The sequence below is a fragment of the Hemicordylus capensis genome, chromosome 5 (assembly GCF_027244095.1).
Source record: "Hemicordylus capensis ecotype Gifberg chromosome 5, rHemCap1.1.pri, whole genome shotgun sequence".
NCBI classification, from domain to species: Eukaryota; Metazoa; Chordata; class Lepidosauria; order Squamata; family Cordylidae; genus Hemicordylus; species Hemicordylus capensis.
In genome coordinates, this window is record NC_069661.1 from 118744818 (window position 1) to 118771496 (window position 26679).

Sequence of the window (26679 nt, forward strand, 5' to 3'; positions counted from 1 at the left end):
TTCCAGGGAGGCGCAGTTCCACAGTCGTGTGTATAGCCACGACCAGATGTTTGTGTTGGATGCAAATCTGCGTCCTCTTTTGGCTTGACTTTTATTTTGGAGTGGGGAAGCTAATGCTGAACCTGTGTTCAAAATCAACTTTGTACCCAGGCTGCTGATGGGGGAGCCTCCCTCTGTGCTTGCTAACAACCCTCCTGGACCCTTTGATGTGGAACTCTCGGTGAGGAGAGGAAAGAGCCCACAGCCCCCATCAGTTCAGATCTTCCTGTTCCTCTTTTCATCCAAGGCACTCTCTCTCTCTCTTTCTTTCTCTTATCCCTCCCTCCCTCCCTCCCTCTCTCTTTCTCTCTTTCTTTTTCATTTCTTCCTCCCTCTCATTCTCTTTCTCCCTTTCTCTCTTCCTCTCCCTCTCTCTTTTTCCTTCCTTCCTTCCTCTTGTTCTCTTTCTCCCTTTCTCCTCTTCCTCTTTTCTTTTTCCTTCCTTCCTCTCTCACTCTCCCCCCTCTTTCTCCTGAGAAAACAGTGGTTGATCCTGCTCCACAAGGAAAGCTGAGTGGCAACAGTTCTGTAGGCTAAGTTTTCAAAAGAATAATAATTATATATCAATATTAAACTAAAGTGACTCAGTAATTTTCGCTCATAAAAAACTGTTTAAAGCAGCAGATGGACCCACTGTTTCTCTTTGAAACCTGAGTGTTATTTTATAGACTTTGTAAAATCTTGTTTTTTTCTCATGGACTATGTAAGCAAGTCATGTAGCTGCTCTAGTGTTCTAAACACTTTATTTGCTGCCCATAACTGCAAGTATGTTTTCTTTTTGAATCACATGTATATGTGATTGATTTCAATCTATTTGTGTTGGTGAAGTAAGAAGCTGAAGCTTGTGTTCCTTTAGTGGCAAAAAAACTTGTTCATCTGACAAAAGTCTTGATGTTGCCCAACATCTTATGCAATTGCTTAGTTACATTCTCAGCCCAGGCCACTTTAGCTGTATTATTTGACTTTGGAACTGCAGGAGAACTTCCCTAGTGTTATCTTCCCAATGTTATTAGAAGACCTTCATGACCTTCATGAATTGTCTTGTAATGTGATTTACCATTTACTTTTTCTTTTGTATGCTAGCTTATATCTATACCACCAATATAACTGGGTAACACAGATAAATTTAATATATAACTAAGTGAATTCACAGATTACTTCATTAAACAGTTACTGAGATGCTAGACTGATCATATATATGACTAAATAAAAGTTAAAAATGGAAAAGCTATATTTGTTCAGTTGCTGAAAACTTCTTACAACTGCCCTAGTGTAGAACTGTAGCTTGCACAGAATCGTAACTGGTGGTGCAACACAAAGAGGCAATAATGTGTCAGTGAACAGCACATATAGAAGCAACATTGATGGTTCTATATTATACACTGATTATTTTTTTAATGCATTGCTGGAGGCAGGAGGAAGTAGTTTGCTGTGCATAGTTTTCCATTAGGATCTCTGGGGTTTATGTGAAGTTTATTTGTGTAGCAAACATCTTGCAGATGTGGCGTACCAACTTCTGCAGTATTTGAAATTTAAAATAGATATCTGTTGAAAATGAGCACATTAAAAAAAATATCTGTGCATTCTTTAAAGATCTCTATCTTGACTGTTGTCTCACAACCAGTCTTGGAGACTGCTGTGCGTTACCTGTAAAGAAATTACTATCCCTCCAAGTGCCTTAGGACCACCAATGTGCACTTCTGATACTGAAGGTGAATTATGTGGATTTTATTTCTGTACCATTTTATTTACATAGTTCCACCCTGAGGTGTCAGATATCATGGAAACTGGGAGGCATCTAGGACATCTAGGAGTTTCTGTGTAATTTATCAAGTGATTGAAAAAGCTGTGTGTTGGTTACTCCCCACTTGCTTGAGCAATGTTCCAGCTGCCGGCTTGTTTCCTTCAGAGAAGATCCTTCTTTGTAGAAATAACATTGGCAAGAGATTTAAAACGTATATAGAGTGAAGATCTATAGGTGCATACCAGAAGTTGGGAACAAGGTGGCAGTTGCTCTGCTGTTTTTGGCAGCCACATCTAACTTCTTCCCTGAGCATGCACAAGCATTTGCACATCTGGCTGCCATCTTGCTCCCTAGGCAAGTTACTTCCCTGCTGTGCTATTAGGTGTGGCTTGTATTCCTTGTAAATCTAGGAGTAGGCAGTTGTGGGGTGTGTGTGTGTGTGTGGGATCTTGATTATGGAAGTTGGCTGAGTGTCAGGATGGGACAGGTGTCTTGTGTGTGGGCTGCAGTAGTATTTAGGAACATAGGAAGCTGCCATATACTGAGTCAGACCATTGGTCTATCTAGCTCAGTATTGTCTACCCAGTCTGGCAGCGGCTTCTCCAAGGTTGCAGGCAGGAGTCTCTTGCAGCCCTATCTTGGAGATGCTGCCATGGAGGGAACTTGGGACCTAGATGCTCTTCCCAGAGTGGCTCCACCTCCTGAGGGGAATATCTTCCAGTACTCACACTTCTAGTCTCCCATTCAAATGTAAACCAGGGTGGACCCTGCTTAGCTAAGGGGCGGGGGGGGGCGGCGCAATTTCAGTGCTTGCCCCGGGCGCCGTTTTCCCTAGTTACGCCTCTGATAGGGACAATTACTCTCTCCCTGCTAAGTACCAAAGAGAGCACTGTAACTGCAAAAGGTGCCTTTTTGCCCAGTGAGCAAGGGTAAGAGGCTTAGGTCAATGGTTCCCAACCTGGACTTCCCCACAGATGTTGCTGAACCCCCATCAGTCCCAGCTACAATGCTAGATGCTTCTTTGGTCTGAGCCAGCAATGCAGTTCTTATATTCTTATGGGGGCTCTGTGATAGAAGCTTGATGTGATTAGTTTGGCAAAAATGTGTACTGTTTGCTTTCTTACTTTTTACATTTTGATATATGATCCTTTCACCACTCCAATTTTGGCAATGTAAGTGAAAATATTGTGTGTGGGATACATTTATTCTTTGGCATTGCTATAATGCATCTGCCAACATAATATCATTACACTTTGAATTACTGTCCAGAAAAGCTTACACCACTTCATATCTCTCCAGTTTACTGCCTGATTACTTAATGTTACTATATTTAATTACATTAGGCAGTGCTACTTCAAACATGCCTTGGCATGATAAAAACGAACAGAGCAAATTTTCCGGGAATTTGTGAAAGTCACACATGCTTGGAATATGTAAGAGAGTGGTACTCTAGAATCAATGTGTGAAGCATCTTTTTTGCTGTTTTAAAGATGCTCCTAGTCCTCATAGTCTTCAAGTAAAAACATTGGCTGCCATGAAGAAAACTACTCAAAGTAGTTCCATTGAAATTCTCCTTTGCTGGAGGTGAGATCAGGGTGTCTTTCACACACAGGGCTTTTAGCTCGCATCTCCTTCAGAATGGAGGGTGTACATTCACATATTGGCCAGATTTACCCAAAAGTCCCTGTAAGCTATCAGGGGACACTTCATACACGATTCAGGTTCTTCACCGCGTGTTAGAGTGTAGTCTGATTGATATCCAGGGTAAAAAAAAACAATTTATTCTCTCTCTCTCTCTCTAGATATATAGATAGAGAGAGAGAGAGAGAGAATTTGGAAACTTTGAACTTGCACTAAAGCCTCACAGTAAACTTGCAGTAACGCCTGCCATGTGAAAAATGCCCAGGAGGAGGAGAAAAGAGAAGAGTAGCAGTGCTTGTGCCACTACACTGCCAAGTCAGGTAAGGGAGAGAAGCCTCTGGGAGGGTGCCACGAACCAGTGGGAGCTGTGGCTCAACACTGCAGCTCAGGCACTGAGCGGAGCTTGAGCTGGCCCTGGGTGAGGCTTTATTTCTCTCTAGGGGAGAGTGGGTGGGTAGCAGATGGCACCAATCAGGCCTTGATGCAGCCCTCAAAGCCATCCAGGTTGTTGGCTGTCACCACATCCTGTGGCAGAGAGTTCCACAAGTGGATCACATGTTGTGTGAAAAAGTACTTCCGTTTGTTGGTCCTAGACCTCCTGGCAATCAATTTCATGGAGTGACCCCTGGTTCTAGTGTTGTGTGAGAGGGAAAAGAATTTCTCTCTCTCCACTTTCTCCAAACCGTGCATGATTTTATAGACCTCTATCATGTCTCCCCGCAGTCGTCTTTTTTCTAAACTAAAGAGCCCCAGGTGTTGTAGTCTTGCCTCATAAGAAAGGTGCTCTAGGCCCCTGATCATCTTGGTTGCCCTCTTCTGTACCTTCTCCAGTTCAACAATGTCCTTTTTAAGATGTGGTGACCAGAATTGTACGCAGTACTCCAAGTGTGGTCGCACCATCGTTTTGTATAAGGGCATTATATTAGCCATTTTATTTTCAATCCCCTTCCTAATGATCCCTAGCATGGAATTGGCTTTTTTCACAGCTGCCGCACATTGAGTCGACACTTTCAGCGAGCTGTCCACCACGACCCCAAGATCCCTCTCCTGGTTCACCCCCTATGATGTCCAAACAGTTGGAGCCATGGTTCCAGGACCCAACTGCAGCTCCAATTCCCACCCCCAGCCTCTGAACTCTTGGTTGTAATTAAGTTTTACTCACCTAACTGGGGGTCCAGAGGCTGGAGCGTGTTGTCTGGTTTAGGCTAATTACCCAAACTGGAGTTAAGGGAGTAAGCTACTCCTGCTGCTCGAATTGCATTAGCTGGGGTGGCTTTCCTTCCTGAGTCAAAGAAAGTTTGTCACTTCAAGGAGCGGGAGGGTGAAACTCTTGCTGTGAGTCAAGCCACTCTCTAGTAAAAGTGGATGTTTGCAACGATGGAGCACAATGCAATGCATACACTTGCCAGAAGAAAGGGACAAATTGTGTTGCACATTTGAGGAAGTTGCTACTTCAGAGTCAACAATGTTTGTTGTTCAAGTGCCTCTGAAAGATCACCAAAATAAGAAGCCACCATTTGCAAGGATCCAAAGGTTTCATAAAAAGCTCATCCCTCCCTTTCAGCTGTGACTCATAAGCATGCCATCTAAATTTCTAGTTCTCCCTCTGTTAACTTCACTCACAGGGAAGAAGTAAGATTATAAAGTTGTGTACACTTCATATTGGTCAGCGCAAAAAATATGTATGGCATATATTTGGAAAGGCCCCTGTGTTGCACTGGAGTTGAGAAAGTTATGAGACACAGCACTTCAGAGAAACACATTTATTTTGTTCAATTAAAAAGAATACAATCAAATACTTCAGAAAATTATGACATTTTATTATGTTAGGAGAAACATGCATTTTATTAATGCCATACTAGATTTTGAAATAGGTCTACTAATTTAATGCATTTGGATTGCATAGAATTTTAGAGCCGGAAGAGACCTTTCAGGTATTTTAGTCAAATTCCCTGCTCAATGCAGGATTTTCTTCTTTATTATGGTTAAAAAGACATAATTTCCATTTCAGAATAACCCATATCTACTTCAGAGTGACTTAATGACATATATTTACTAGAAGGTTCAAATGGCTTTCCTATACAGAAAAGGAACAGAGCAATTTATTAAAATGACATTTTGCTCCTTTGGAAACCTTCCTTCAACTGTCATATCCCATTGTGGGCTCAAAATATGGCAGATGCTTGAGGAAGGAAAACTCATGGTTTTTACTGGGGAGTTTGTTTGTTTTTAAACTTGGACAAGTTAAAGTTTACCTTTAACCAGGTAAATCAAAATTCAGAAAGGATTGTTATTTGTGGAGTAGTCCTTGTTCATTTTTGTACAAGGACGAATTCATGTGACAGCGGGGGGAGGAATGTTTGTTCCAAACCTGGTTTAATTTTTTTCTTCTCTTTGAGACTGAGGAACTACAAGATAAGAATAATGAGGAACAGCAAAGCATTAGTAGTAGCAGCTGCTTCACACACTTACTGTGAATCTCTATTTTAAGCATAGTTGATCAGAATGTTTCATTATCTTTAATAACAAACCTACAGATGAGAGAACTCTGAAGTAAAAACCAGAACAAAGAATTGAGATTCTTCTGGATGCACACACACGTGTATAAACACACACACACACACACACACACACACACACACACTGGGGAGCCACCAAGTGGCCATTAAACTATTATCTTTCATTTTCCTGACAAGACCACACTAGAGAACTGCGGTTACGTATAGTAGATGATTCTAGTCATCTATGGGCCACACAAGACACAAAGGCAACAGGTCTCTGTGTTTAAACACAGATCAGTCACAAACACATTGAAAAGTTAAGGGGTGGAGAGACAATGTTAAGGAGCCCACTCCTCACGTTCTTGTAGCACCCCCCACACAGCGTTTTCTCCCAAACAGGCTCACTTCTGGTATTTGAACCCAACTATTGTAAGTGACATCAGGGGAGAGAGCGAGCAGAAAGGTAAGCTGCAAGTGGAGGCAGCGGGTAGTGGGGGCTGGTTCTATTTCCCTCACTCTCAACTCGTGCTTTTGATAGGATTGCAGCTGATCTTGGCTTGAAGCACACATCACATTTAGTTTGGCCTTCACATCTTACTCTGTATACATAAACTCCATTCAATATTATACAAAAACTGAACAATGATGTAAACATTAGAAGGCACCAGGTTTTCACTAGGAGCAGAATTTGCAGGTGCTGTGATCTGGATAGCTGGCACACTGGAGGAACTGAACTGGCCTGTTATAAGACAATGAGAAAGACATAAACATGCAGCTCCATATACATTTAGGGGCCGTTTTAGTCAAAGACAGTGTCAAAACTTCAGGAAAAATGTCATTTGAAATATCAGTTCTCTGCCTCCCTTCATAACATAAGGACAATTTCCAATTACTTCTATAAAAAGGTAAATACAAAGCACAATACACAAAGATTACAATCCTCTGCATGCTTATGAAGCAGTAAACTCCACTGAATTCAGTGTACGGGAATGAGCTGCAGATCCACCGAATAGGAGAAAGTGCTGCCAACTAACAAACCCTTCCAGAGAATCCAAAGCTTGTATAAACAGAAATGTCCTGAGGCACTTCTCATTTCAGAAATTAAGCAGTTACATCATTGCCTTCTCAATACCCTTAATTGCAAGAAAGCCATGCCTAGAATTGATCCAGAAGAGAATAGGCTGGCATGCAAACAGCTACTTAAGCACACACTAAGGGGGGTTGCCTGCCCAGTGAATTTTCTTATATTTGAGCAACTTTCTCCCTACCACCTCCATATCACAGTGATTGTAAAATTCCTGTTTCAAAAGCAGTTTTCCATTTGGCATAAGGAGCTGCTGTGTAAGGAAAACAAGTTTAAAGGCCCCATGGAACTAGTTGCTTTCTTTCTTTCCATAATCATTTTTGTTTATTCAAAAATAAAAATAGCGCGTATACATCTCTTGAACTTCCAGAAATTATAAGTAACAATCCAACATTCTACTACCCTCCCTTGCCAGCTCTCCCCCAACTCTCCTCCTTGTATCACATATTGCAGAGAAAGAAGAGACGTAAGTTTTGGGTGGTATAAAAATATGTAAAATAAAAAAACAAACAAAACAAACAAACAATCAATCAATCAATCTCATGCTAACCCCCCCCCCCAAAAAAATCTTGGGTGTGGAGGTTGACCAGATGCTGTATTAAAATTTGTGAAAGGTTCCCAAATAGAGCAAATAATTCCTCTGAATTGTTCCTTAGATAAAGTGTAATCTTAGCCATAGAGGCATATTCCCATAACTTTAATAGCCATTCATTCAAGGTTGGGACTGCTTGTAATCTCCAATTAGCCGCATAAAGAATCCTGGCTGCAATAATCATGTATAAAGACAACTCTGTATGTTTAGTAGGTATATAAGGTTTAGTCATATTTAACAGAAAGAATTCAGGCAAGTAAGCACAGTTTATCTTTAAAATTTTTACATCTTAGAGTGGATTTTCTTCCAGAATTGTTGTGCTTTACTGCAAGTCCACCACATATGATAGAGTCCGAGTGTCCCCACATGGGTCTTACATTTCCAACAAACTCCAGAGTAATTACTGTCCATCTTTACAATCTTCGTGGGAGTAATGTACCAACAGAGATACACTTTGTACCAGTTTTCCCTTAAGATACTATTTGCTGTAAATTTAATATTAACTTTCCATTGATATTCCCATTGTTGCATGTCCTGTTTAAATTTTGCATCCACTTTATCATGAAGGCTTTTATTTGTTCTGTCTCTGAGTCATATTTCAGCAGTAACTTGTAAATCAATCCCAGGAGATGATCTGCATTTTTAGTTATTAGCACTTCACATTGCGTTAAATCTCTGAGTTTACCACCTTGTCCTTGTACATCTTTCTGCACTATAGAACTAATCTGTAAGTATAGGAAGGTTTCTCAGACCATTCTTGAGTAAGAAACTGAATAGATTTGAGTAGTTAGTGGAACTAGATGGGTTTTCCAGTAGATGGGTGCCCTAGCTGCTAAGTAGGGTAGGCCCTGGTTTATTTTTGGATGGGTACCCTGTGGGTCCCGGTTTATTTTTGGATGGGCACACCTGATTGCTAAGCAGGGTGGGTCCTGGTTTCTTTTTTGATGGGCACCCACTTGCTAAACAGGATGGGTCCTGGTTTATTTTTGGATGGGGCAACCCCTGATTGTGAAGCAGGGTGGGTTATGGCTTATTTTGGATGGGCAACCCCCATTGCTAAGCAGGGTGGACCCCAGTTTATTTTTGGATGGGCACCCCAAATGCTAAGCAGGTGTCACAAGCTCACTCAACTGAAGTAATTAGAACTAATTTGTAAGTATAGGAAGGTTCCTCAGACCATTCTTCAGCAAGAATTTGAAAAGATTTGAGTTTTGTTTTTCCAGTAGTTGGTAGAACTAAATGGGTAGTTGGTTTTCCAGTAGATGGGCGCCTTAGCTGCTAGCAGTAGCGAGGTACCCATCCAAAATAAACTGGGACCTACCCTGCTTAGCAATCAGGGGTGCCCATCCAAAAATAAACTAGGACCCACCCTGCTTAGCAGTCATTTGTTTTTGGATGGGCACCCTGAATGCTAAGCAGAGTGGGTCCTGGGCTTTTTGGATGGACACCCTGATTGCTAAGCAGGGTGTGTCCCGGTTTATTTTTTGATGGGCACCCAATTGCTAAGCAGGGTGGGTCCTGGTTTATTTTTGGACTGCTTCAATAGATTTGAATTTTGTTTTTCCAGTAGTTGGTGGAACTAGATGAATAGTTGGTTTCCTGGTAGATGGATGCCCAAGCTGCTAAGCAGGATGAGCCCTGGTTTATTTTTGGATGGGTGCCCATATGCTAAGCAGGGTGGGTCTGCCTTTGATGCTAAGCAGGGTGGGTCCTAGTTTATTTTAGGATGGGCACCCCAAATGATAAGCAGGGAGGGCCCCAGTTTATTTATTTTTAAATCATTTTTTTAAATTTATAAAAATAAATTTATTATTTTTATTGATAAAAATAGCACATATACTTCTCTTGAACTTCTGGAAAATTATAAGTAACAATCCAACATTCAACTACCCTCCCTTGCCAACTCTCCCCCTCATATCAGATATTGCAGAGAAAGAAGAACAGTGAATTAATCAATCTCATGCAAAAAACACACCCCCAAATCTTGGGTGTGGATGTTGACCAATGCTGTATTAAAATTTGTAAAAGGTTCCCAAGTTAGAGCAAATAATTCATCTGAGTTATTGATAAAATATGCTGTGATCTTAGCCTTAGAGGCATATTCCCATAGCTTTAATAGCCATTCATCCAAGGTTGAGACTGCTTGTAATCTCCAATTACAAGCATTAATTGAATCCTGGCTGCTGTAATCATGCATAAAGACAACTCTGCATATTTAGTAAGTATATATGGTTTAGTAATATTTAACAGAAAAAGTTCAGGCAAGTAAGGACAGTTTATCTTTAAAATTTCTTGCAACTTAGAGTGGATTTTCTTTCAAAATTGTGGTCCTTTACTGCAAGTCCACCACATAAGACAGAATGTGTCCATGTGGGTCTTACATTTCTAACAAACTCTAGAATAATTACTGTCCATCTTTGCAATCTTCGTGGGAGTAATGTACCAACGAGATATATTTTGTACCAGTTTCCCCTTAAGGTACTATTTGCTGTAAATTTAATATTGACTTTCCATTGATATTCCCATTGTTGCATATCAATTGTCCAGTTTAAATTTTGCATCCACTTTATCATGCAGGCTTTTATTTGTTCTTTTTCTGAGTCATATTTCAGGAGTAACTTGTAAATCAGTCCCAGTAGATTATCTGCATTTTTAGTTATTAGCACTTCAAATTCCATTAAATCTCTGAGTTTACCACCTTGTCTTTGTATTTATTTCTGCACTATAGAACTAATTTGTAAGTATAGGGTTTCATGGTCCTCTAAATCTTGGCCATAGACTCTGAGGCACTCCAACAAACCAGCCTTGGTATTATAAAACATTGTTCTTCGAAACATTCCATGTCGCAGATTAGAGAGAGAGAGAGAGAGAGAGAGAGAGAGAGAGAGAGATTCTGATCATGTCAGTGATTTAGGGTATTAACTTTAACACCCTAAATCACTGACATGATCAGAATACCTCCCTCTCTTTATAATGTGATGGTGGCACACACGTATTTTTACTCCATGCCTGCCCCATGCACATGTACACACATAAGTGGTATGCATGCTATCTTTACAGTATACACTTGATTGCTCAATGAATTTTTCTTCCCTTCTGGGTCACTTCTGGTATTGGAGATGGGAAGAGAATAGTGCCCAGTACATCCAGCTGTGGGGAAGTTGTGCTTCTCTTCTGAATGCTCCTTTTGGTACTGTTAAATAACCCACCCTCAATTTTATAAATATTCACATGAATGATGGCCCCATCACATCCAATTCTGCCTTTTACCATTTTAAACAAGTTGACAACTAGCACACACAAACACACAAACCATTGCAAATTACCTGTAATTATTTTCACAAGTGGCATTTATTTTTCGGCTTTTTAGGATGTTTGTTAGCGTTGTTATTGAATGTCCTGTGCAAGAGTCCCTGGAAATAAAAACAGGATTTGTGGTTCAAGTGTAATTATGTTCACCGACATTGTAATATTGACAACTGGTTCTGCACAGGTACTTTGAAAAACATTTCAAGATAAATACACACCTATTCTTCAGTCCCTGATCCATTAAACTCAGTTTCTAGACTGAACTCCATTGCCTTCAGTATACAAACCCAAAACCCCCACACCCAGTATTCCTGTGTAACTCCTCATTAACTGTTTGTAAGTACAAGTTAGGGATGTGCCCGGAACCATTCCGGAGGCAGCAGCGGTGTTCCCTTAAGGGCAGGGGAAGGTGGACTTACCCCTCCCACTGCATTTTCCCTGCCAGTGCTCCATTGTAACAAAGCCGCTCGGGGTGGCAGCGTACCTCCCTGCTGCCCCGTTGCCCTCATCGGCCAGAAGTGGGCTGAAGTACCTTCCAGAGGTACTTCTGGCCGATGAGAGCAATGGGGCAGCAGGGAAGTATGCTGCCGCCTCAAGTGGCTTTGCTGCAATGGAGTGCCAGTGGAGGAAATGCAGCGGGAGGAGTAAGTGCACCCAACCCCACATTTGAGGGAACATCCCCGCCGCCTCCAGAAGGCCGAAATAGCCCCGGTGGGGCTATGTTTTGGGGTCAAGCCTAGTACAAGTTACTGTGCTTCCTGTCCCCTTGCACGTTATAGTGCGTCTGTGTGATTCCCCCCACCCAGTCATTTTCTGGGGCTTTGGAACCTAACCCCCCGCCCCCTCCATTCCCATACTCAAGGTCTTGTTATTTGCAGTTTCATTATCCACAGTTGTAGGCATGAATACGAATAATGAACACAAATAATGAGAGCCACCTGTAATGACCACAGGATTTCTCCCCTAGCACCAGAAGTGCAGTTTCAGAAACACCAACCATAAAGAAGCACAAGCACATCAGGAGGGAAAGAACTAATAAACTTCTCATGGCATTTATTTTGACAGAATTACTATGAACAATGTTTCCCTTTATTGCTTCCCCCTCACTTGAGCTTTCTCCTCTTTTTTAGCTGTCCCACCACCATATTTCTTTCTGTGGTCTCTTTACCCCCCTCCCCCTGCCACTTTATCTTCATCCTATGAACTTTGGTGGTTACATTCAAGGGCGTAACTATAATAGGGCAAGGGGAGACAGTTGTCTGGGGGCCCACTGCCTTGCCCCCCCCAGAGGCAAGTCACATGACTGACTCCGCCAGCCGCACACCCGCCCGGGCTTCCTTCAGTTGTGTTCATCCTCCAAAACTGATGCGAGTGTTAAGACCTGGAGCTACCAGAACAGCATGTCTTTCTCTAGTACCATTAACTGACTTGCATCATCCACAATTTATAAAACCTTTTAAAAAATAATTTAGGAATTTAGGATGATCTATTGTGACACATAGGATCTATATCTATAGCTATCTAAAATTTCAGGTGTGTGTGTATATGTGTGTGTGTGTGCGTATAATTATTATGCTTTTTGTTACCACTATTCAGCCTCATTTAAGATTTCTTTACTTCATGAGCTGAGCTTCGGGGGGGGCGCATTTTAAATCTTGTCTCTGGGCCCATGCCAACCTTGCTACGCCCCTGGTTACGTTGTCAGTGGTTATTGACTCAATAAGACAAGGACAACCACTACTCTTCTTTAGCATCAACAAAAATATAAGCAACATTTTTAAAGTAGTAGATAGCCCTCTACTGGCAAGTTCTAGAAACTGCAACCAATCAACTTCTCTTAAATGCAAAGCAGCTACTAGAAAGTCAAAAGCCTGAAGACAGACTATAGTTTTCAAGAGAGTTGAAAACTCAATTTAGGCATTATTCTCTTGATATACACGCTTATTTATTTTCTGCCTGTCACCTCTCTGAAATACTATAATACCTATGAAGAGACATAATTATCATTGGCAAGGATGACCCTACCTTACCACTGTCAGTTCTCAACACTACAGAATTGAATTCATTCAATTCTTATTCTGTTTCTTCAGGAAACCTTGAGAATGGTAGTTCTGTGAAGGTAATTCAATGAATGGTAGATCATCTCAGCATTCTCACTAAATTATAATTACCAAGATTATTTGTAAAATCCATGTTATTCAAACTGGTATAAAAGGGATGCATTTGTAGTGCAGATATGCTTTGTGAAATTCTCTCCAGCCAAGAGATAATGGACTATGGAGCTGCCTTTGTATGTAGTCCATAAATTACAATTGGTACAGAATGCGGCAGCCAGATTGGTCTCTGGGACAACATGAAGGGACCACATAACACTGGTTTTAGAAGAACTGCACTGGCTGCCAATATGTTTCCAGATAAAATGCCAGACTAGAGTCAAGCTCAACAGGGTCTTCTTTCCCCGCTGATTCTGCCAAGCCCATTCCCTTGGTTGTGGTTTCACTAGATAGTAGGTAGGGACAGTGGGAATCTCGTTCATCCATTCATGTGCATCACTAATTAGATGACGAGGCCTTTGGCTACCTTAAGAGAGTCATAGTTACTCCCGCCATTTACCTACACTTAATTGAATTTCTTCACTTTGACATTCAGAGCACTGGGCAGAAATCACATCACGTCAACACCCACCGTGGGCCTTCGCAAAGATAAAATGCAAAATGCTGTTTATTTTCTTTATATATATTTATCTAAGGTGTACCCATTGCTAATCCCATGCGTGGCAGCTCTCGCGAGAGTTTGTGAGCAGCTGCTGATTAATGGTGGGGATGGGTGGAAAGAAACTGCTGACCAGAACAGCCAAGCAGGTGGGGAGAATAAGTGGCAGCCAGGCGGCCGCCAAGGGAGAACAAACTGGGGCTGGGAGAACGAAATGGGGCTGAAGGGAGGAAATGAAATGAAGATGTGAGGAGAGACAGGGAGAACTAGGAGCGCAGATGCTCTGTGCCAGGTCAGTTAGTTACTTATAAAGCCCTTAACAGCTTGGGTCCAGGGTATATAAGAGAGTGCTTCCTTTGTCATAAACCCTGCCACTTATTACAATCTTCTGGAGAGGTCCGGTTATGGTTGCCACCGGCTCATTTGGTGGCAACCCGGGACCAGGCTTTCTCTGTGGCTGCCCCAGGGCTTTGGAATATGCTCCCTGCTGAAATAAGAGCATCTCCTTCTCTCTTTGTTTTCAGGAAGACCCTCAAGACTCACCTGTTCTCGCAGGCTTTTAATTAGAATAAATTAAAAAAAAATTGTTTTAATAATTGTTGTATGCTACTGTTTTTATTGTTTCGTGTATTTTAATCTGTGTAGATTTTTAAATATTGTTTTAAAATGTTTACACCACCTAGAGGTGTACATATCAGGTGGTATAAAAATATGATTAAAAAAATAACTAAATAATTTTAACATGCAAGGGCATTGCCGGGGCAGTCCTTTTGTTGGGTGAAGCAGTCACCTCGGGCAGTGGATTTTTGGGGTGCCAGCAGGGTGCCAAGATGCCCTTCACTTTAATGACTGGAGCAGCTCTTTAGGACAGACCTGACCCTTGTATGCTTTGCAAGGAGCGTAGGGAGAAGAGAAAAGGCTGCCCTCCTCTCCTCACACTCCTGGCAAAGCTTGCCAGAAGCACAAGAGACAGCTGGTGGCCGTCTTCCCTCTCCCTTGCCCTGCCCCGGCCCACTTTCAAAGCTTGCAAAGAGCCATTTTGAAAGTGGTTTGGCCCCTACCAGGGGTGTGAGGCAAGGAAATATTTGGCACACCACCTCAGGTACCGCAATACCTTGTGCCACTTCTGGGCACTGCAATCTATAGAAATGGTTGCTAATAATGTCAAATTAAGAAATGGCTCTCTGAAATGTGTTTTTTCCCGCAGAATCAGAACAGTACAACCAGTAAAGGAGGAAATGTTCTTGGATGAACAAGAGGATCTGTTGAGTAATAGGGTGCCCTTTAAGGCAATCCACATAAAACTGAACCATAGATAAGAGGTATTTTATTCTATACTGGCAAACCATACCTTTGAGGTCCATCAACATCATTCATAAGCCAAATCTGCATTGTGGAGACTTTTTCTGGATTTAGGTGAAAGATTTCAATGCCTCCAAAAAAGCTGGTAGAAGAGGGACATAAAAAGGAACACAAAACCATTTACTAGCCCAACAAGCCGGGTTGTTTGTTTTTTTACACTTTATATAATCCCACCATTAATACTTAGGCCCTGATCCACAAACCCTTGTGCACCAAACTAGACTGTATAAGCAGGGGCATAGGAAGCTGACTCAGACCACTGGTCCATCTAGTCAATATTGCCTACGCAGACTGGCAGTGGCCTCTCCAAGGATGCAGTCAGGAGTCTCTCCCAGCCCTATCTGGAGATGCCGCCAGGGAGGGAACTTGGAACTTTCTATGTTCAAACATGCAGGTGCTCTTCGCAGAGCAGCCCCATCCCCAAAAGGGAACATCCTACAGTGCCCACACATGTAGTCTCCCATTCAAATGCAAAGCAGGGTGGACCCTGCTTAGCAAAGGGGCCAATTCCTGCTTGCTACAACAAAACCAGCAATCCTGGTCTATCAAAACACCAATAATAGGCATGTTTATAGTACTTCCCAGTGCCCAAAGCACTTCATGTGTATTATCCCACAATCTTTACAACCCCTGAGTGTGTACATCCTTGATTAATGGTTGATGTCATGTGGCTATGCGTGTCCACTGTCAATTGACGTGAAGGACTAGCCCACCATGGAAAAAGGAATTCTTGTGCTCAGCCTCAGATGCTGGATGTGGGAACCTCACAATGGAAACCAACACACACAATACCCACTGACACAGTGCAAGAGAGGATCCATACAGCTTTACACAATTGTCCTTAATAGTATGGAGCAGGAAGATAGCAAGGTTTTTATACACACACACACACACACACACACACACACACACACACACACACACATTAGAAGAGAAAGTCTTCAGTAGAATTTTCCAAATGTACTTATTTTGTGATTTGAAGTCTCCCAAACCAATCAGTCAATTAACGAAAAGTATTTGGCATATGACAGTCTTGAGTTCTTTGTTGTTTTGAAGAAAACAAGACCACCTAGAAAAAACAGATCATCTGACCATGTACTAAAACATACTGTTTTAGTACAATAGATGTTACCAACGTTCAGATCCAGCTAAAGCTAATTGTGATTAAGTCCTATTGAATACAAATATGGCCAACTTGTTCCCTAAGTTTCAATAGGACTTAATTCTGAATAACCTTAGTGGGATTGAGTCCCAAATCTTTAAAGAATATGGAAATAGCCCACTGTCTCTCTGCTTCTCTATTCAGTTAGTGACAAGTGTTATTGCAAATAATAAAGCTAGCTTGTTTATTATTAGTGTATCTTTGATGCTTGAACATGCATGGAAGCTAGATCTGAGCTCCGGCTGCCTTCTGAGCCCATGAGATAATGGTAATTAATACTCTACCTATCAATCACTTAGGCTGATAAGTAGAAATATGTATACCCACTATACCATTTGCATGTGGACAGACATCAGCAATGATAAGGAGGAGGATACCTGTTATTTTTGAATGCACCAGCTTCTAGTGAACCATTGAGCATCACTTGGACTGTGCCACATGCTGTCTCTGCAAACTAAAACAAATAATGCAGCATCATTCTTGACTATGAACAAAACAATTAACGGGTATTTGAGGTGTCAACAATTGGCATTACTTTTCTGCAAGAAATAGTTTCCAAAAGTTGTAGATCCAAATCACTATATAATTGTGAATTATATAGTTCAGTTATAATTGCGGGAGTGCTCACCATTCAACCATGAAACTCACTGGGCGACTCTGGGCCAGTCATGTATCTCTCAGCCTAACCTACCTCTGAGGGTTGCTGTGAGGATAAAAATAAGCATGTACTTACTAAAAATAAGGAGCTCTTCCTCTGACCTCCTCAGAGGAAGAACGGGATATAAATGTAATAAACAAATAAATAAACAATCACTCTAGTTCCTCAGGTTGAGGCAGTGACCAGAGGGTGGTATTTATCAGCTTCGGCTGATATGTCAGCTACGCCCATTTCTGGAGGGAAATGACCTTAAAACAGGGGTGCATATTCTGGTAACCTCCAGATTTTACTACTGTAATGCACTCTATGTGAGGCTGCTTTTGCATGTAGCCTGAAAACTACAGTTGGTGCAGAATGCAGCAGCCAGACTGGTCTCTGGGATAACCTGAAGAGAACATATAACACCAATCTTAAAAGAACTGCACTGGCTGCTGCTATGTTTCCGAGTGAAATAAAAAGTGTTGGTTATTACCTATAAATCCCTGAACTGCTTGGGACCAGGGTATTTAAGAGAGTGTGTCCTTGTCATGAACCCTCCCACCTATTAAGATCATCTAGGGAGGTCTGGTTATGGCTACCACTGACTCATTTGGTGGCTACTCAGGACCAGGCCTTCTCTGTGGCTGCCCCAAGGCTCTGGAAGGCACTCCCTATTAAAATCAGAGTTTATCCATCTCTGGCAGTTTTTAAGAAGACCCTTAAGATGCACCTGTTTTCTCAGGCTTTTAAATAATTTTATATCGTAAGTGTGTTAATCATTTGATTCTGTTTTTATATTATATTTTAACTTATGTACACAGCCTAGGGATGAACATATCAGGTGGTATAGAAACATCACAAACAAGGCATTTCCATTAGGCTTTCATATTTATCCCATGCTGTCAGAAAATTACCTCAAGCAGCCATAAAAATCTACATGCGGGCATAACTCATGATTTATTGATTGATTTGATTTGTATACCGCCCCTCCAAAATGGCTCCGGGCGGTTGATCACATTACTCAAAGGGGTTCAGTTTCTAGCCTACAACTGCCAGTAACGAAACCACGAATAACAAATCACTATGCCTGTGGGGATGTGGGGTGTTAGGCTCCTGCTGGGGGTGTTGGGAGATGCAAAAATTAAAAAACAGCACCACAGTAAACACAATAAAAAGCGAGCATCGTACTGTGCTTTGTGGGTGTCCATGTGCCCAGCAATGCCCCCCAAACTGTCAATCGAGCCAATTTCCCATGACAAATAATGGGCGGGGGGTTCCTTTTTTAAAAAACAGAGGAGTCACAAAATGGCTCCTAGTCATAAAATGGCGGTCGGAAATTACCTCCAAAGTCATTTCTGGCCAACTTCAACCCGCGGATGTGAAATTAACCCCTTGTTTTGGGGAGTTCTCTCACGTATGCCAAGGTCAGGCTTCAATCACCTGACTTCAGATACACAAAACTGCAGATAGCAAATCCGCATATAGCGAGGTGTATACAAGATGACCAGTCAAAACACCTTTTTATTAGGGCTGAGCCAGAAGTTGTTTGTAGAATTTTCCCCACTCTAGATTGGAGCTGGTTGTTGTGGTAGTAAAATATTTCATAGAACTAACTCTCACTTTCTTTGCTGCCGCCACCTCTTCATGCCATCCTGCAGGTAGTGACAACACTCTCTGTTGCTGCTGACTGCTTTTTTGCTTCAGTGCTTTGATTATTGTTCTCTGATTTAGTTGCAGATGCCATCCTGTAAGCCAGAATCACTGGCTAAATGACATCATCATGAAGCCAGAGCAGAGTGATGGCAGGAAGCAATGCTTCCTGCCTTCACTCAGGCATTTTGTGTGCGGCAGTTGTCGAAGGAAGAAAACACCACTAAGTAGCTGTGGGGAGTACAACTGCCACCATGGCAACTGAGGCTAAACTTTCACTCCTGTTTATGTATTTCAATTGTTGAAATACATCCCCACACTCTTCATAGTATACAAACAAGGTACTAAATTAGAAAGGGAAGGGTCTTTTACTATTAATTGTGTTTGAATGAACACTTTTAAGGCTTGTTGTGCTAATAGCTTGAAGCCACTTACAGTGCTGTACTAGTCTCAGCTTCTCTCTGAGTAGGCCCCTACCTAGGCAACTGTGAAGAAATGGCAGATTCTTAAACCTTGATCACACCACTACTCAGGGTAAAAGTATTATTATTATTATTATTTATTTATTACATCTCTAGACCACCCCATCCAAAAGGCTCTGAGTGGTGCACAGCAAGTTTTAAAAAAAACATAAAAACAAACACCATTTAAAATACACTGCTTAAAAATATATAAAAACAATTTAAAAACCATTCAGAACCATTTAAAACCAATTAAAATACTTAAAATCAATTTATGGCACTATATATGATTAAAGTATAATATACTTTAGTATTATTGACCAGGGTTCTATGAAACATACCATCTTGGATGCCATTTTCCAGAATAATGTAACGGGGTTGCTATCACAGTCTTTCCACTCTGGGCAAGAGATGTAGTCAATTCCTAAAATAAATATATTTTGAATATAAATATGAGATGGAGATCTTGTGCCCTATGAGAGAAGAGGCAAGAAGAAACAAGCTTTAATGCAAGATCATATAAAAAGGGGAGATTCCGAAACATATTCTAACAAGAGGCTTTGAGGATGAGAGAGACAAGAATGCCAACATTTTAGCTGCTATTGTTGAAATGCGTAAATCCCACTGAAGTTCATAACACTCACTTGAGTGGGCTTAAGTTTCAGGATCATCTGCAGACTCTTGCAGTGTATGTGTGGGAGATTTTAAAGTACCCTTGATTCAATTGCTTCTGTCAGGCAAGCAAGCTATCCTTATATTTGGTGGATTATTGAGAAACCTCTTATCATTTGTGCAGTTTGTCCACATTGCTTGTTGCTATGAATTTTATCGTGTAAGAATGAAACCCCAGTGGAATAACTGTATTGTAAAACACTTCCCACTTCTTTGAATAGTAGAAAGTTCCAAGGGGAGTGTTACCCGGCTTCATTTCTTTCCCTGAGACTTATGATATCTGTGTTTGCTTGTGAATAAAACCAATTTTACAAGTAGAACACAGCGGAAGCAAACACTCCTTCAAACAGCAGATCTGTCAGTCCTGCACCAGAGAGACCCTCATGATTCTTTACTTTCAGCCAACCAACTCACAGCTCTGTCTCCCCAATTCAAACTGCAAATTGGCTCCAAACTGTTTCTCTCTCCCCTCCCATTAGCTGGAGGATGTTACCTTCCCAAACTCTTATGGGCATTGCATTTCAAATGCTAGAAAGAGACTTGCAGCTATCAGGAGAACATCTGGTGTCATTAGTTATCTTTGCTGAAACATCAGCCAGTCATCCTGAATTAGTATAAAGTCATCAGCCTAAATCTCAGCATCTATCACAATAGATTTCATATATCAAAGATTAGATATTCCCCACTTTGAATATATATATCTCCCAATTACTTCAATTTTTTGTATTTAAATGCTGCAACTAATAATTACAATTATCTGATTAGATGTCTTTGAGCATACTGTAGTTACAATAAACCCCTTGATGTCCTTCTCATTTCACTTCACTGCTATAGTAATATGCCAGGAGAGGGGGTGGGGGAGAGAGAGAGAGAGAGAGAGAACATACGAACACAAACACCCTATGATAACTTGGGTGACAAGCCTAAGCTGAGCAAGGATAGTGATGAAAACTTATTTTAGCCAACTGAGTTCTAAGAAGTGCAGAAGTTTACTTCAACATTTTAAAGACATAATGGCTGACATCCAGGCTAATGCTGTACTAGTGCAATAAACAAAGATGTAGCCAATGATGCTCAAAGTTGCTCACTCTTCTTGCAGTCTTGGTCCACTTGTACAAGCATAGCACTTGTGCCACGAGGATAGCGAATAGCTTTGCAACATATATGGAACAAGAAAGAAATATCACCATAAGTTGCTCCACTACAAGTGTAGCCTGGGATGTAAGCTCCTGATGTATATGTGGCTAGCTAGAGCCACTTTCTTGCATAATGCAGCATCAGTCCGGATGGCAGCCAATATTTTCTACTGTCCCCCTAATGTGGGTTATTTTTTTTAACTACTTTAATTTAGTATAGTTAATTCCAACTATCATTATTCTTCTGGAATTATACAGATGTAATGTCTTGTACATGTAGCCCAAACCAAGGCGTATTAGTCTCACGGAGTTCAGGGGAATGTGCCCTAGGGATGTGCAAACAGGTTCGAACTCAAACCGGTTCGGTTCGAAGGTTCATACTCGGATGAAACAGGGCATTGCATTGGCAATGCCAGTCTGAGTTCAAATTGATTGAGCCAGGTTCGGTTCGAGCCTGATTCAGTCGGTTCAAAGGCTCTAGAGGACATTTTAGATGTTCTCCAGCAAAGATGTGGTGGATCAGACACTCTGAGGCGTTTCTTTCCCCACAGGCAAAACATCCATTGTATAAGAAGAGAACAGCAGAAGAACCGGTGCGTGGCGTATGTTACTTTAAGTTCTCCTTCAGTGTGTTGGTGTGTTTTTGCCTTGCCCCTCTTTTTTTGCAGTCTGCGTGCTGGGTTGGTTTTACTACCTTGCTTCGTCTTGTTAGGTCTTGTTGGTTTGTGGCTATTGTTGTGTAGTCTGTGCTGTTGTTTGGTTTGGTCCCCTTGGCTTTGCCGTTGTGCAGACAGAAGCAGCAGGAGGTCTGTTTCTATGGTGGTTTTTTGGTTTGTAGTTAGTTGTCTTCTTAGTTGTGTCACTGTGTGTTGCCATGGTGACCTGCTAGGGGCACAAAACTGGGTGGGTGGTGGGCACCCAGGGGTGCCAAGCACCCACGGAACCTCAAAGCAATCAGACACTTCTATGATTTTAGATTTTTCCCATTTTTGCATTTCTCCCATAGGGAATAATGGAGATTTGAGGCAGCCAAGCCAGCCCATTCTCCCCTTTGGGGGGTGCCAAGGCACCTGAAAGTGGGTCTGGAGGCATGGTGGGTTGTGCCACAACACCCCCCCAGGCAGCCCCAAGCTGGTAGGGTTAATGTTTTTTTCCCCCAGGAGAGATCTTCATAGGGATTCATTGAGAGAACTTATACACATCAGTTCCAAACACAAATTGGATTCTTGGTGTCTGTATGAGTTCTCTTAATGAACCCCTATGAAGATCTCTCCATATACATATATATACAGACCAGAGAAGCTACTCTGACAGAGGTAGACTTGTTAAAAGGACAGTAACTGAAAACAATCCTGGAAAAAACAAACCATGAACCCCACCAGCTTGGGGCTGCCTGGGGGGAGTTGCGGCATAACCTACCATGCCCCCAGACCCACTTTGGGGTACCCTGGCACCCCCAAAGGGGATTATTGGGACTGCCTCAAATCCCCATTATTCCCTATAGGAGAAACGCAAAATTTGGAAAAATCTTCAAAAATTCATTAAAAATCGTAGGAGTGTCCAATTGCTTTGGGGTTCAATGGGTGATTGGCACCCCTGGGTGCCTACCACCCACCCTGGTTTTGTGCCCCTAGGTGCTCTACATAGAGAGTTATGGGCCAGTTCAAGTCCCCATTATTCTCTATGTAGAACCTTTTAGAACTGGTTTGAATTGGGTTCAAATTCAAACTGAACCGGGGTGGGGGGGTTGAGCAAAACCAGAACTGAACCTACCCAACCTGGTTTGAAGCCGAACCAAACAAGCCAAGCCGGTTTTGTGCACATCCCTAATGTACTCCAATCTAAGTGCGTATAGGATTTTTGCTTTGGTGTGCTCATACCAATAAGATATGTGGGAAACCAAACCATTAAAAATACTTAATGAGTGAAAATTAATCTGTCAGAGGATGGCTTAAAAACCCATAATTAATGTTGTTACTGATGCTGTTCTGTTAAAAAAAAAAACTAAAGCAACCTTTTTCACACAAAGATGGGTTATACATATTTTAAAAAAATAAAAGTTTGCCAATCCCCAGGATTTAGAAATGCAGGATCCTACTTTTGTGACCCACAGGGAATTTTAATCAAGCTAAATTGGGCCTTTTAAAAAAAAGATGGATATAGATACATATTTTTTTAAAAATCCAACAATACATGATTGTATTTTTATGGATTTTTTTCATCCTAAAGAAACAGTTTTCAATCTCTTGATGACCAGCTGCCAATCCTTCTATTTCTTGGCAACGAAATGCAATTCCAATCTTCCCATCACACCATTACAAACATGTTACCTTTTCTCTCTCCCTTGCAGACCCAGCAACTCCTCTTACCTGGACTGGTGACACTTCCACACCATGTAAGCCTATCTGCTATGTAGCCCAGCAAAGTATCCTCCAGCGTGAAGAAATCACGATTTGCTTTTGTGTAACGATGCACAAGGTCATTTGTCTTGCTCCAAAACAGTGACTGTAGGTAAGAGAGCAATACTTAATTTATTGCTCAAACATCTTTTCTGCCATTCCAACCTTCCTATATTTATCTTACCAGTGGCCTGAAGGTCACAGTATTGTTCACATATGCTATTGTACGAATGCCTGAACAGAGATTGTATTAGGGTGAAACTAATCTCTCTCTTTTCCCAAACTGTTTCCAACTTGTATCTGAAAGTTTAGTTTTCAGTTATACAACAGTTTTTGTCTTAGGGTCTCCAAACAAAAACAAGCAATCCTATGAGTAACTTCTTCATGCCTATCTCCTAAAAAATAAACAATAAAATGTTCCTCAGACCAATCCAAATGTTTCTTTTGATAGGGGACGATCTGAATGGAATGGACAATATCGTAGAAAGGGCAGTTAAACAAAGTATGTATTAATGTTTCCACCTCAGCAGCTCCACATGGGCACACACGTTCCTCCAAGGATTGCTTGTTTTTGTTTGGTGGCATGTAAAATAAGGTACCTGCAAACTGATTTTTAAATTTTATTTATGTTCTTGTATTGTACTGTATTGCTCTTTGCTGTAGTGTTTATTTGGTCGTTGACCGTAAAAAAATAAGTTAAGTTCTGTCTTAGGGTCTGAAAGACCTACGGCACCCAATATTTGGGCATCAGCACAGTTAGGGAGAAAAAGGCAGCAAGAATGAACAGTTGATTTTGGTTTCTAGGGCACAATTTGATATGTAAACGTCTTCCAGTAAACGTCTTCCATAAGCACTTCTAGTTATGCAGGGAGGCCAATTTCTTCCGTCCAGCTGCAGCTCCTCTCATACCAAATCCTGCACCGTTTTTTATAGGCTCCCCCAATCCTCCAAAGTGGCTTTCCAAGAGAGTGCAGGGGGATTCCACTGGGAGAAGGAGATGGGAAATCCACCAAGTACACTCATGCTTCTCTGAAATTTAAATCTTTGAACTTAATGATGAAGTAACTGCTGAAAGTGTAGAAGTGCTTAGCAACTTTTCCTAGAGGTGGGGGCAAAATTCTATACAGAACATCTTAAAAATGGAGCGGGAGCGGATTTCTTCAGGGTGGCAGAGGGTGAGAAATTCTGATGAAGCTCACTGGCAAACCACATTCTCCCCCAGAAGCCCCCTTTGGAACTCAGACAACTGTCCAAATGGCATTCTGCCCTGACTCTGCTCCTCCCCCATATTATTATTATTATTACTACTAATACATTTATATGCGGTCCAATAGGGATGTGCAAATAGATACAAATTCAAATAGATTCAACTTGAACCTGGGTGATTTGAATTCGAATCAAATCACCCCTTGAAAGGGCAATTCCATTTGAATTGAATTTTTGAAATTTGATTCAAGAGATGTTTTGCACCCTTTTTAAACCATTCAGGCCCCCTGATTGGTTTAAAAAGGGCACTAAAACAGGGTCAAATCAATTTGAATTCAAATTGAATTTTCAGACAAATTCACATCGAAAACGAATGGAAAAAATTGTTTTGTTCACATCACTACTGTCCAATCATGCATAATGCACTCCCTGTTGAAATAAGAGCCTCTCCATCTCTGACAGTTTTTAAAAGGGCTGTTAAGACACATTTATTCACCCAGGCTTTTAAGTAACTTATAGAAACCAGCCCTCCATCATGATGAGTGCTGATCCAAACAGGCCATATTCTGAGGTGGCAGAACTGGGGCTGGTGAAGGTGGGGAAGCATTTGGCATTTTCAGGGGATGGGCACACAATGTCCTTAGAGTATTGTGTGAAGTACTGCTTCTGCTGCCTCTTGTAAAGGCACAGCAGAAAAGTTGGGGGAGGTGGGAGGAGACACAGGTTACGACATTAGTTTCCTTTGTAAGCAAAAACATGTACAAGTGTAAAGACATCTGAACACAGGTACAACATCACATCTGAACAGGGCTAAAGTGACTGGCCCAAACTTCAGCCAGTAAATTTAATGGCTGAATGGAGATCTGAACCTGGGTCTTCTAGGACACTCTCTCTCGCCACATCAGTTCTTACGTAATTGCTGCATTGTATCTTATAGAATCATATAGTTGTCTATTCTAGAATAGTTGGTTAATAGAATAGAATAGTTGTCCTCCACCTTCTTATTCAGTAAGGTATTTATCCCTATATCTGTTGGCACAATATCATAAAAACAGTCAAAAACAGCTGTTGGCTTCAATCAAAACTCAAAAGCTATCATCAGTACCATTAACTATTCGGCTGCCAGCAACAGGAAGGAAAGTAACAAATAAACACACCTAATTCTTATGTTTTATTTGTGTGTGTAGTTGTGTGTATGTGTTTCTTCCCTCCCAGGCTGAAATCGTGTATGTGCCCAGTCTGTGTGTGTGATTTGAAAGCCAGCCAGTTTGCTTGTGTTTGAAAGATAGTTTCTCTTTCCCAATGGAAAGACTATTTTCCCTCCTCTCACCACAGCCCTGTGAGAGGAGAGTGCGCCCTCCACTTCCCACTTTATGTACATGTGCGGAGCCAGCCGAGCGGCAGCCTGGATCCAGCCCTGTTCGGCGGCCCCCTCAAAATATTCCCGTGCGTGTGACATCGTGCACACAGGGGCGTGGCTCAGGCTCCAGAGCATGGCTCAGGCTCCATAAACCACCCTGAGCCTTTTGGAAGGGTAGTATAAAAGTTTTAATAATAAACAAACAAACTTCCCCCTCCCATGCCTGGGCTGCCGAGAGCCCGGGCGAACTCTGCTGCCAGTTATTTCAGGTAGGGCCACTGCCCAATAGAACGTTTTCCTCTCCCTCTCCCTCTCTGGAAGGCGAGAACGGGGAAAATGTCCTATCAGGCAGCCAGCGATGCCTGAAATGATGAGCCGAGAGCTTGTTCGGGCTTCCTCTTGGCAGCCCTGGCCATGCCCCCTTTGCGTGTGATGTCACACATAGAGGGGGCATGGCCTGGGCTGCCAAGAGTCCGAACAAGCTCTCAACTTGTCATTTCAGGCAGCATCGGCTGCCTGGTAGGACATTTCCCCTTTTCTCTCCCTCCAGAGAGGGAGAGGAAGAGAAAAACGTTCTATTGGGCAGTGGCCCTACCTGAAATAACTGGCACAGAGTTCTCCCGGGCTCTCAGTGGCCTGGGAGTGGGTGGGGGGAGTTCACTCTAGAGCCTGAGACACGGGACTTTTGCGGCCTGGGTTCTTTGAACTCATTGGCCCAATGGTGGCTCCGCCCCTGTTCATGTATATAGAACTTGGAAAAAATCTAGTCTTGGATTCAGGCAAATATGTTAGCTTGTTTTTTTAACTGCAGGTTTCCTCCATCTTTTTTCTTCTAAATTTTTATGAGGCATCTGCATACAAAATCCTGTATATGTAAATTCGAAGAGACCCTGCTAACTGAGCAAGAAGCATCTTTTAAAGTTGTGATTGTCTATATATTTAGCACGGGGAGAGCATCTGGCCCTATCTAGCCCCAGCACAGCGTTTGTCCAGTGGCTGTTGCTGGTGTCTA

General features: G+C 41.8%; 1 protein-coding gene and 1 long non-coding RNA gene across 4 annotated transcripts in view; one reads left to right on the forward strand and one right to left on the reverse strand.

The window, feature by feature from the left end:
• Positions 1-26679, forward strand: part of LOC128326527 (uncharacterized) — a 139490-nt gene that overhangs the window by 40308 nt on the left and 72503 nt on the right. The gene's annotated exons all lie outside the window — the stretch shown is intronic.
• The window catches only part of LOC128326526 (ADP-ribosyl cyclase/cyclic ADP-ribose hydrolase 1-like), a 49333-nt gene continuing 27826 nt past the window's right edge, over positions 5173-26679 (reverse strand). The window contains exons 3-8 of the mRNA XM_053253496.1: positions 23072-23207; positions 19236-19318; positions 16524-16600; positions 14974-15066; positions 10928-11014; positions 5173-6664 (exon numbers count right to left, since the gene is read on the reverse strand). Of these exons, the coding sequence (XP_053109471.1) occupies positions 6601-6664; positions 10928-11014; positions 14974-15066; positions 16524-16600; positions 19236-19318; positions 23072-23207 (540 nt within the window). The 3' untranslated portion in view covers positions 5173-6600. The remainder of the gene's footprint in view (positions 6665-10927; positions 11015-14973; positions 15067-16523; positions 16601-19235; positions 19319-23071; positions 23208-26679) is intronic.